This window comes from Oncorhynchus tshawytscha, linkage group LG02 (genome assembly GCF_018296145.1).
Source record: "Oncorhynchus tshawytscha isolate Ot180627B linkage group LG02, Otsh_v2.0, whole genome shotgun sequence".
In the NCBI taxonomy this organism is placed as follows: Eukaryota; Metazoa; Chordata; class Actinopteri; order Salmoniformes; family Salmonidae; genus Oncorhynchus; species Oncorhynchus tshawytscha.
In genome coordinates, this window is record NC_056430.1 from 61,268,154 (window position 1) to 61,280,619 (window position 12,466).

General features: G+C 43.8%; 1 protein-coding gene across 1 annotated transcript in view; it reads right to left on the reverse strand.

The window, feature by feature from the left end:
- LOC112265509 (nidogen-1-like) overlaps positions 1-12,466 on the reverse strand; it is a 66,277-nt gene that overhangs the window by 14,665 nt on the left and 39,146 nt on the right. The window contains exons 9-11 of the mRNA XM_024442872.2: positions 6,797-6,934; positions 5,796-5,924; positions 5,306-5,449 (exon numbers count right to left, since the gene is read on the reverse strand). Coding sequence (XP_024298640.2) covers positions 5,306-5,449; positions 5,796-5,924; positions 6,797-6,934 — 411 coding nt within the window. The remainder of the gene's footprint in view (positions 1-5,305; positions 5,450-5,795; positions 5,925-6,796; positions 6,935-12,466) is intronic.

The following is a 12,466-nucleotide window of genomic DNA, read 5'->3' on the forward strand; positions in this document are numbered from 1 at the left end:
TGTTTTCAGGGGAAGGGGGTATATCTAATCTCCATCACCTAGAACTTGACCAAGTTAATCAAATCTCCTGATTTTTGCTCAATTTTGCATGCCTGTTCTGTCGGTGGCACTGTGTGCTCTTTTCGAAGGATGGGTCCCGGTCTTTCGGGATCTCTGGGATCCGGGGTGACGGGGGTGGTCTGCCGGTCACTGGGATGACAACCCATCTTGGGACAGGGAGGGGTTTTATTGGGTGGAATAGTGGGGAACAATTGGAGGTTTACTTAGTAGCAATGGAAATATCATGGTATAGCTATGGACACTCAATCATTATGGTACTTTTTAATGGTGAGTTTACACACATATTATGATAAATAAACAAAATTATATATTATTTTATGATAAATAAAAAAATGTCCTCTCACTGTCAACTGTGTTTATTTTCAGCAAACTTAACATGTGTAAATATTTGTATGAACATAAGATTCAACAAACTGAGAGATAAACTGAACAAGCTCCCCAGACATGTTGAATAATGTGTCCCTGAACAAAGGAGGGGGTGGGGGGTCAAAATCAAAAGTAACAGTCAGTATCTGGAGTGGCCACCAGCTGCATTAAGTACGGCAGTGCATCTCCTCCTCATAGACTGCACCAGATTTGCCCGTTCTTGCTGTTACCCCACTCTTCCACCAAGGGACCTGAAAGTTCCAGGACATTTCTGGGGGGTAATGGCCCTAGCCCTCACCCTCCGATCCAACAGGTCCCAGACGTGCTCAATGGGATTGAGATCCGGGCTCTTCGCTGGCCATGGCAGAACACTGACATTTCTGTCTTGCAGAAAATCATGCACAGAATCATGCACAGGATGGCTGGTGGCATTGTCATGCTGGAGGGACATGTCAGGATGAGCCTGCAGGAAGGGTACCACATGAGGGAGGAGGATGTCTTCCCTGTAACGCACAGCGTTGAGAATGCCTGCAATGACAACAAGCTCAGTCCGATGATGCTGTGACACACCACCCCAGACCATGACGGACCTCCACCTCGATAAACACAAATCCGACCATCACCAGTGGTGAGACAAAACCGTGACTCATCAGTGAAGAGCACTTTTTGACAGTCCTGTCTGGTCCAACGACTTTTTCCACATTTTGTCACGTTACAGCCTGCCTTACAACAGGCTTACAAGTCCTCAGTCCAGCCTCTCTCAACCTGTTGCGTACAGTCTGAGCACTGATGGAGGGATTGTGCGTTCCTAGTGTAACTTTGGCAGTTGTTGTTGCCATCCTGTACCCGTCCTGCAGGTGTGATGTTTGGATGTATCGATCCTGTGCAGGTGTTGTTACACGTGGTCTGCCACTGCGAGGACGATCAGTTGTCCGTCCTGTCTCCCTGTAGCGCTGTCAGCCTCTCACAGTACGGACATTGCAATTTATTGCCCTGGCCACATATGTGGTCCTCATGCCTCCTTGCAGCATGCCTAATGCACATTCACACAGATGAGCAGGGACCCTGGGCATCTTTGTTTTGGTGTTTTTCAGAGTCAGTAGAAAGGCCTCTTTAGTGTCCTAAGTTTTCATAACTGCGACCTTAATTGCCTACCTTCTGTAAGCTGTTAGTTTCTTAACGACCGTTCCACAGGTGCATGTACATTAATTGTTTATGGTTCATTGAACAAGCATGGGAAACAGTGTTTAAACCCTTTACAATGAAGATCTGTGAAGTTACTTGGATTTTTACGAATTGTTTTTGAAAGACAGGGTCCTGAAAAGGGGACATTTCTTTTTTTGCTGAGTTTAGATTTGAAACTTGTATCTCATTATGGTAAATTGTGAAATAAGAATAGCCAGTTATAATTGTAATGGTGTAACAGATAATAATAAGAAATAATCAGAGGAAATATAATATCTAGTGTTTACAGGAAACTCATTCAACAATTTTAGATGAAGTTGTGTGGAAAAAGGACTGGGGCGGAAAAATATATTTCACCCATGGGCAAAGAAATTTAAAAGGGTGTGATATTAATTAACAGTAATTTTGATCCCAATGTGCAAATTGTCCAAACAGATCCTCTAGGTACATGGATGATTTTAAATGTGTTATTGAACCATAAACATATATACAGTGCCTTGCGAAAGTATTCGGCCCCCTTGAACTTTGCGACCTTTTGCCACATTTCAGGCTTCAAACATAAAGATATAAAACTGTATTTTTTTGTGAAGAATCAACAACAAGTGGGACACAATCATGAAGTGGAACGACATTTATTGGATATTTCAAACTTTTTTAACAAATCAAAAACTGAAAAATTGGGCGTGCAAAATTATTGGCCATCACAAAGTCCTGACCTCAATCCTACAGAAGATTTGTGGGCAAAACTGAAAAAACGTGTGCGAGAAAGGAGGCCTACAAACCTGACTCAGTTCCATCAGCTCTGTCAGGAGGAATGGGCCAAAATTGACCCAACAAGCTTGTGGGAAGCTTGTGTAAGGCTACCTGAAATGTTTGACCCAGTTAAACAATTTAAAGGCAATGCTACCAAATACTAATTGTGTATGTAAACTTCTGACCCACTGGGAATGTGATGAAAGAAATAAAAGCTTAAATAAATCCTTCTCTCAACCTTTATGACATTTCACATTCTTCAAATAAAGTGGTGATCCTAACTGACCTAAAACAGGGAATTATTACTAGGATTAAATGTCAGGAATTGTGAAAAACTGAGTTTAAATGTATTTGCCTAAGGTGTATGCAACCTTCCGGCTTCAACTGTATATGGGTCATTCAACCTTCCCAGCTCTGCAGATTTTGCTGGGAAGAGACCGTCATTAGATCATTTATTTTGGTACTGTCCATACAGTGCATTCGGAAAGTATACCAAACCCTTTACTTTTTCCACATTATTACTTTACAGCCTTATTCTTAAATGGAGTGAATAGATATTTCCCTCATCAATCTGATGACAAAGTGAAAACAGGTTTTTAGAAATGTTTACAAATTTGTAAAAACTAAAAAACTAAAATATCAAATGTACATAAGAATTCAGACCCTTTACTCAGTACTGTGCTGAAGCACCTTTGGCAGAGATTACAGCCTCGAGTCTTCTTGGGTACGAAGCTACAAGCTTGGCACACCTGTATTTGGTGAGTTTCTCCCATTCATCTCTGCAAATCCTCTCAAGCTCTCAAGGCTGGATAGGGAGTGTTGCTGCACAGCCATTTTCAGGTCTCTCCAAAGATGTTTGATCGGGTTCAAGTCCGGGCTCTGGCTGGGCCACTCAAGGACAGTCTCCCAGTCCCTGCCCCTGAAAAACATCCCCACAGCATGACTCTGCCACCACCAAGCTTCACCGTAGGGATGCTGCCAGGTGTCCTCCAGACGTGACACTTGACATTCAGGACAAATAGTTCAATCTTGGTTTCATCAGACCAGAGAATCTTGTTTCTGAGAGTCTTTAGGTGCCTTTTGGAAAGCTCCAAGCAGGCTGTCATGTGTCTTTTACGGAGGAGTGGCTTCCATCTGGCCACTCTACCATAAAGGCCTGATTGGTGGAGTGCTGCAGAGATTGTTGTCCTTCTGGAAGATTCTCCCATCTCCACAGAGGAATTCCAGAGCCCTGTCAGCGTGACCATCGGGTTCTTGGTCACATCCCTGACCAAGGCCCTTCTCCCCTGATTGCTCAGTTTGGCCAGAGGGCCAACTCTTGGAAGAGTCTTGGTGGTTCCAAACTTCTTCCATTTAAGAATGATGGAGGCCACTGTGTCCTTGGGGACCTTCAATACTGCAGAAATGTTTTGGTACCATTCCCTAGATCTGTGCATCGACACAATCCTGTCTAGGAGCTCTACAGACAATTCCTTCGACCTCATGGCTTGGTTTTTGCTCTGACATGCACTAACAACTGTGGGACCTTACATAGACAGGTGTGTGCTTTTCCAAATCATGTCCAATCAATTGAATTTACCACAGGTAAACTCCAAACAAGTTGTAGAAACATCTCAAGGATGAAAACAGGGTAGACCTGAGCTTGATACCAAGAATACCAAGAGTGTGCAAAGCTGTCATCAAGGCAATGTCACACCCTGATCTGTTTCACCTGTCTTTGTGATTGTCTCTACCCCCCTCCAGGTGTTGCCCATCTTCCCCATTATCCCCTGTGTATTTATACAGGTGTTCTCGGTTCGTCTGTTGCCAGTTCGCCTTGTTTGTCAAGCCAACAAGAGTTTTTGTGTCAGCTCCTGCAATTCCCCATTCTCTCTTTTCTCGTCTTCCTGGTTTTTGACCCTTGCCTGTCCTGACCCTGTACCCACCCACCTGACCACTCTGCCTGCCCCTGAGCCTGCCTGCCTGGGGGAGCCTGCCTGTCTGTACCTTTGCCCCACCTCTGGATTACAGACCTCTGCCAGACCTGAGCCTGCCTGCTGTCCTGTTCTGATGCCGCTGTTGCTGTAGTAAACATTGTTACTTCGACACGGTCTGCATCTGGGTCTTACCTTGATACCTGATAGGCAAAGGGTCGATACTTTGAAGAATCTCCAATAAAAAATGTTTCATTTGTTTAACACTTTTTTTGTTACTGATGCCATATGTGCCTTTTCATAGTTTTGAAGTCTTCACTATTATTCTACATTGTAGAAAATAGTAAAAATAAAGAAAAACCCTTGAATAAATAGGTGTCCAAACGTTTGACTTGTACTGTACATATAGTTACAAAAAATATATATTGGGGGTTGGAAATGATGCAGACAATTACATTGATGGACGCTACAATCTACCTGCAATATTAAAGCTGATCTACCCCCTAATAACAAATAAAACATTTAAAAAAAGGTTAAGACCTAATAACAAATAAAACATTTAAAAAAAGGTTAAGACCTAATGACAAATAAATATTGTTCCCGTGAGTGAGTTCAGATCATTTAAGTCAAATGAATCATTTTATTAGTAAAAAAGAAGTGCTTCAACCTCAGAAAACAGGCTGCCACCAAGCACGCACGAGCACACACAGCACGCACGCATACAAAGCACACACACACACTTGTACAGCTAATCTTGTGGGGACACACAATTCAGTCCCATTCAAAATCCTATTTTCCCTAACCCCTAACCCTAAACTTAACCCGTACTCTAACTCTAACCCTAGCTCCTAACCCTAACCCTAATTCTAACCTTAACCCTAAACCCCCTAGAAATAGCATTTGACCTTGTGAGGACCAACAAAATGTCCCCAGTTGGTCCAATTTTTCTTTTTGGGCTTCTTCTCCCCACACGAATAATTAAACATGCACCCTCAAACACACACACAACTGTTTAAGTGTCACCCTACCCTGGCAAGTATGACCATCACCCACGAATCCGGACAGACAGGAACAAATATAGGCGGACGCCCCCGTGTAGCTACAACGTGCCCGCTCTGGGATGTCGCAGTTATTGGTACCCCTCTGGCAGTGGTCTATGGGACGGTCCATTTCTACAAAGGATAGGGGGGAAAGGGAGGCAGATTTTAGACTTGGTGGAGACAGAAATCCCCTGAATCATTAGTTTGATTAAACTAAAACCATAAAAATGAGTAGCAAATGTGAGAAAGTTCTCAGTAGACGGTTTGATAAACTAATGAAAACAACAGATTACTTGACTGATATGGCATAGAAACTCTTAAATTGGAGCTGAAGATGAATTTAGACGCTATGAAAAAATCTGTGAAAGGTTAGTGTATATAAGTGTGTATTAAGTTGTGTGAACTACAACAGTTATTTTGGGGGCCATCCAAACAAAGACCAAACCAGCTGCAAACACACTTTTTCAGCACTACATACCGACACAGGTCTTGCCATTGCTGGCGAACTGGAAACCGTCCACACACTCGCAGCGGAATGTTCCCGGTTGGTTGTTGCATACGGTGTGAGAACCACAGATCTCGGGTGTCTCTCTGCACTCGTCAATGTCTACAAAATGAGCACATTCAATTCAATTCAACTTAACTCAATCCAATTCAAAACAACTTTATTTGTCCCGAGGGCAATTCTGTTGCACCAGATTCATGTTTACCGCAAGTCATATCAACAGCCATAATAATAATTACATTATTTCATTGCATATTTGTAATACATGATTTAATGTGATAATTTGTGTCATTTGTAGTTTATGTAGCAATATATTGTACATTACAGTATATTAATAATATGAATTATTAGTGATGGGGCATTCCTGATGACATTGCTTGTTTTCCTGTGCTACAGTCTCTCAGTCCTGTAATACTTGTTTCTCTCTTTGTGCGGTCTTGCCCTTTACTGATGTAAAGCGTCTGAGTTCTTAGAAAGTACAAAATAAGCTAAATGTAATATCATGACCACTGCTATGAAGATGCAATCTTACCAATATTACCTATTTTATGAAGATCAGTCATATGAAATGTAATGAGCTGTTTTCAGCCCAATCTTCCCCCAATCCTTAGTGGGGAAATTGCTAAACTGACCGAAGATCAATATCTAGGGCAACTTCACTTTCAGTCCTATTGCAGCTAGTATTTACTCAAAAGAATTGCTACAATTGGTATGCTTTGCTATTGAAATCATTTAAGGAAATTGGTCACCACTAAATGGTGCCAAGTAGTCTTTAGTTCAAAGAATCCCCATGAAACCGCTAAGTTTATTAGATAATAACAATGTAATAAAGTTATTACCATGCATTCTTTAATTAATTACCAGGTAAATAGGTAAAATAAAGTATAACCCAAACTTCAAGACTATTCCCCATGTCCCTTATGCATCAGCTGGCGTAGGTTTAAGCTGATATGTATAGTGTGCAGGGCCCCTACCATAGCATTGACGTCCGTCCCCAGTGAAACCAGTGGAACACTTGCAGGTGAACTGGACGCCTTCTCCGGGTCTGCAGGCGGCATTGGTGTCGCAGCCGTGTCTGCCGGTGAAACATGGGTTCTGCTCTGGTGGGCCACCTGTCAATCAAAACAAACGTCCGTTCTCTTGAGGGGCAGCAGTGGGTTCCGTGTTAGTGGATGATGCCATCAATGCCTAGTTCAGGGATCGTTCTGATGTTATAGCTAGAATTTAAGTGAAATAGTTGCAGTAAACATGGAATGGACTAATTGGTTGCAATTCACTTATAGGCTACATATAGTCCTTCAGTAAGGCTTTTGTGTGGCTGTTTTCAGATGATGGATTTTGTAAAACAAGGGATCAGGGGAGTTCTACTTTGGAGTTACTTCAGTCTTTGGATACTTCAGTCTGAAAAGCCACAATATAGTACTACAACCTGAAATTAATCGATTCCCAGTAACCCACACGTTAGTTATTGTTGTAAATGGCTTACGCCGTGGAATAGCTGGACAAGATGTAGTGACATCAAACACACACACACGTCTCAGTTTTGTACACACAGGCATGTAAGACACCTCTCCTGGCTGTTAGATGCGCCGACTGCTTATCAGACAGCTGCTTATTGGGGAGGGGGTGCACGTTTGAAGTCCCTGCTCCTCCAGACCCCATTGCGTCCTCACAGGAAACTCGGCACAGATGTTCCACTTTTGCCAATAAACTCCAGCTGAGTCAAGTTTGCTTGCATAACCTACCCCCGGCCCCCTGATCACCACCCCCGGCCATCCCCTATGTACCTTTACCCCTCTCCCGGTTTCTTTACCCCCCCCCCTCTCCCCTTCTTCTTACACCTCCTACCTGCAGTAAATAATCTTGTGTGAACTGAAGGATGGCCCCTTGTTTACCTTATCCGCTAACCTTTACCCTGTCAAGGATTTGGGTGTCTTAGAAAGGTCAGCTGAGGAAATACAACAACACTAGGTTTTTGGTTTACCTACGGATGATGTTACACTACAGATAATTACTATTCATTTGGCTCGACATTCCATACTGTGTATAGTCAGGAATTCAAACGCTCTTGAAGCTAAATGTATGTAATACGATGGTCCATTGAGACAACAAATGAGTGGTAACAACATCCCCCAGATATCTAAAGAAGACACACGTATTGAGTAGAGACAGAAGAATCTGTTGGGAAAATGTATACTGTTACAATCACAGGTCCTGATCCGAATCTCTTAGAATCAGCTGTTCTGGAAACACCAGCAAGAATCTCACAACATTAGGAACCACCGGTGTCTTTGGTTTTCTCGTTTTACGTCAATATGTTTCATAATAATATTGTGATTCATAGATGCTACTGAATGCAAGTTTAAATGTAATCCTTTAGCTACATATGTGGACTTTTTAGAGATCCATCACTCCACTCCGTTCAATAAATTGAACAGTCGTCATTATCATCAGATGGGCTTCACATATGTCCTTGCCCCCGTCTAGTCTATTGAAATGAGCTAAACTAAACATTTGCCGTGTTACAATCTATCTGCCCGTAAAGGGTTAGCTAATTAATGTACAGTGCGTGGCTTTCGGACTTATTCATAAAATGAATAAAGTCCCCTTGATACGGAGTTTCGTCCGATTCTCTTATGGTTTCCTCCGGGTTCTCAAGAACTTGTTTTTGAATTTCCATTGTCATTCCCCACACCACACTCACACACAGCAGCATCCACCAGTCACAAAACAAAATACACTTTCGTAAACTTTGCTCTTCTCACTAACATCAGTAAGCTGACCAGACCACTAAGTCCTTACTGTACTAGAGCTTTGTTTACAATTGCTTTCTCGGAGCAGTTCTTGATAACCTGATGCCAAGGGCACATCTTATCTTTATCTTTAACTTGACTGCCAGATGTGCTCGGGAGGGAGATGCTACAGCTATTTAGGTCAGAGGCGTTGTGCTGTGATGTGCTGCTTAATGTGTTTGTTTTTTTAAACTACTGTTGCTTGATTGAGTGATTTGAGACGGCAGGGAGTTCCATGCTATCATTGACATTCATCTTTTGGGGCTTTAGGGACTATGAAGATACCTTAAGTTGCATGCCTTGTGGCATATGAATGTCTGTCAGATCTGTGAGTCAGTGGATTGAATAGACAGTTTGGAGTTTTTAACACCTTAATATTTCTAACAAAATTGAGAAGCGATGCAGACAATGTCTCCTGTACTTCGGGCCAGGAAAGGCCAACATGAATTTAGTTGACATTAGATATCTTGGAACATTGCAGGGCAAGACGTGCTGTTCTGTTTTGAGCCAGATTTAGCTTTATTACGTCTTTCTTTGCAGCACCTGACCATATTACTAGGAAGTAGACAAGATATGATCCAACTACAGCCCGTATGACTTTTTCGGCCAGTTGTGGTGTTAGGAATGCTGAGCATCTCCTTTCCCCAGCTCCCCGTCTTGTCAACAATTGAATCAATATACCTCGACCATGACCATTCACAGTCTACGGTGACACCAGGAAGTTTAGTTTCCTCAACATGTTCTATAGTCACATTTTTCATAACCAGTTCCATCTTAGGTCTAGAGCTTAAAGGGATACTTCGGGATTTCGGCAATGAGGCCCTTAATCTACTTCCCCCAGAGTCAGAGTTGCAGTGATTTCGCTAGCTGTGGCCGCTGATGTGTATAGGGTTGAATACTCATCATACCTAGACACACAGGCTTTGTTTGAGGCTAGAAAACAGTAACGGGGCTTGTGGAATTTCACACTTTACATGTATTACGTTAGAGAGGCTTCCATTGAAGAAATCCCTCTGTGTTCTATTAGATAAATAGCTTTTAATTCATGATATGCGTGTAAATCCATAACACATACATTTTTCCGCTAACAGATTAGGGTCAATATCAAAAGGCTGCACTGCAATCTAACAGTACAGCTCCCACCATCTGTGCATTATCCATTTCTTTCAGTCATTTGTATTAGTGCAGTGTGTGCAGAATGCCCTTCTCTCTGGGCATGCTTAAAGTCTGTTGTTCATTTGTTCATGAAGTAATAACATTGTATCTGGTCAAACACAATTCTTTCCAAACGTTTTCTCAAGCCAGCAGTAGACTTATTGATCTGCTATTAGAACCAGAAAAGAGCGCTTTACCATTCTTGGGTAGCGTAATGACTTTAGCTTCCCTTCAGGTCTGAGATTTTTGAGTTTTTTTGATTTCTCCAAGCTCATACCGAAGATATGAGACATAGGAGCGGCAAACATATTCCGTTACTATCCCCAGGAGCTTTCCATCCAAGTTGTCAATAACAGGTGGTTTCTCCATTTTTTCACCTCTTCCACACTAACTTTATGACGTTTAAATGAACCTTGCTTTTCTTTCATCATTCGGTATTTTATGCTTGAATATGATGGCTCACAGTTTGTTTTTGGAGTTTAATGCCTGAATTTGCCCACTTTGCCAATGCAGTAGTTGTTGAAATAATTGGCCACATCACAGGGTTTCGTGACGAATGAGCGATCTGATTCAATCTGATTCAATAAAAGACGGTGTTGAATTAGTCTTTCTGCCCATAATTGAATCTAATGCTAATGCTTTTTTCCATCATATTTTATATATTTTATCATAGTTTCATAGAGTTTCTTCTTCTTTTTGTTTAGTTTAGTCACACCATTTCTCAATTTACAGTAGGTTTGCCAATCAGGTGTGCAGCAACTCATTAGCCACTCCACTCTTTTTTCACTTCCTCATCGATCCACGGCGTCTCAGCAGTTCTAACACCGTTTCTTAATAGGTGCATGTTTATCAATAACTGGAAGGAGCAATTTCAGAAATGTATTACAGCGTGTGGATGCTCCCCACTACACACATTTGACCAATCAATCTTCTTTACATCTTCAGCATAGGAATCACTACAAAAATTGTTGTATGATCTCTTAAACACTATTTTAGGCCCTGCCTTTGGAACCTTGGCTTTTCTGGATGCAGCTATTATATTGTGGTCACTACATCCAATGGGTGTGGATGCACCTATAGAACAAAGTTCTGCAGCATTACAAAAAATATAATCAATACACGTGGATGATATACAGTAGTTCCTGTACTGTTTGTAAAGACCCTGGTAGCTTGATTAATAACCTGAATGTTACGGTTTTCTAGTGGTGATGAAGGAGAGTCGGACCAAACTGCAGCGTGTCGATTGAGATTCATGTTTAATCAAATAAAGAAACACGAACACTACACAAAACAATAAACGTAATCAAAACCGAAACAGCCTATCTAGTGCAAACTAACCGAGAGTACACATAGGACACTAAGGACAATCACCCACGACAAACTCAAAGAATATGGCTGCCTAAATATGGTTCCCAATCAGAGACAACGATAAGCACCTGCCTCTGATTGAGAACCATTCCAGACAGCCATAGACTTTGCTAGATAACCCACTAAGCTACAATCCCAATACCACCACCAAAACAAACACACCACAATTACAAAAACCCCATGCCACACCCTGGCCTGACCAAATACATAAAGATGAACACAAAATACTTTGACCAGGGCGTGACAGAACCCCCCCCCCTAAGGTGCGGACTCCCGAACGCACAACCTAAACCTGTAGGGGAGGGTCTGGGTGGGCATCTGTCCGCGGTGGCGGCTCTGGTGCTGGACGTGGACCCCACTCCATAATTGTCTTAGTACACCTCCTTAGTGTCCCTTGAGTGGCGACCCTCGCCGCTAACCTTGGCCTAGGAAACCTAACAACGGGCCCCACTGGACTGAGGTAGCTCGGGACCGAGGGGAAGCTCGGGACCGAGGGGAAGCTCGGGACCGAGGGGAAGCTCGGGACCGAGGGGAAGCTCGGGACCGAGGGGAAGCTCGGGAGTGAGAGGAAGCTCAGGCAGGTTGATGGATCTACCAGATCCTGGCTGGCTGGTGGTTCCGGCAGATCCTGGCTGACTGGCACTTCTGGCGGATCCTGGCAGACTGGCGGATCCTGGCAGACTGGCGGATCCTGGCAGACTGGCGGATCCTGGCAGACTGGCGGATCCTGGCAGACTGGCGGATCCTGGCTGAATGGCGGATCTAACTGATCCTGGCAGACTGGCGGATCCTGGCTGACTGGCAGATCCTGGATGACTGGTGGATCCTGGCAGACTGGCGGATCCTGGCTGACTGGCACTTCTGGCGGATCCTGGCTGACTGGTGGATCCTGGCGGATCCTGGCAGACTGGTGGATCCTGGCTGACTGGCGGATCCTGGATGACTGGTGGATCCTGGCAGACTGGCGGATCCTGGCTGACTGGCACTTCTGGCGGATCCTGGCTGACTGGTGGATCCTGGCGGATCCTGGCAGACTGGTGGATCCTGGCTGACTGGCGGATCCTGGCAGACTGGCGGATCCTGGCTGAATGGCGGATCTAACTGATCCTGGCAGACTGGCGGATCCTGGCAGACTGGCGGATCCTGGCCGACTGGCAGATCCTGGCCGACTGGCAGATCCTGGCCGACTGGCAGTTCTGGCGGATCCTGGCCGACTGGCGGATCCTGGCCGACTGGCAGTTCTGGCAGATCCTGGCCGACTGGCAGTTCTGGCGGATCCTGGCCGACTGGCAGTTCTGGCGGATCCTGGCCGACTGGCGGATCCTGGCC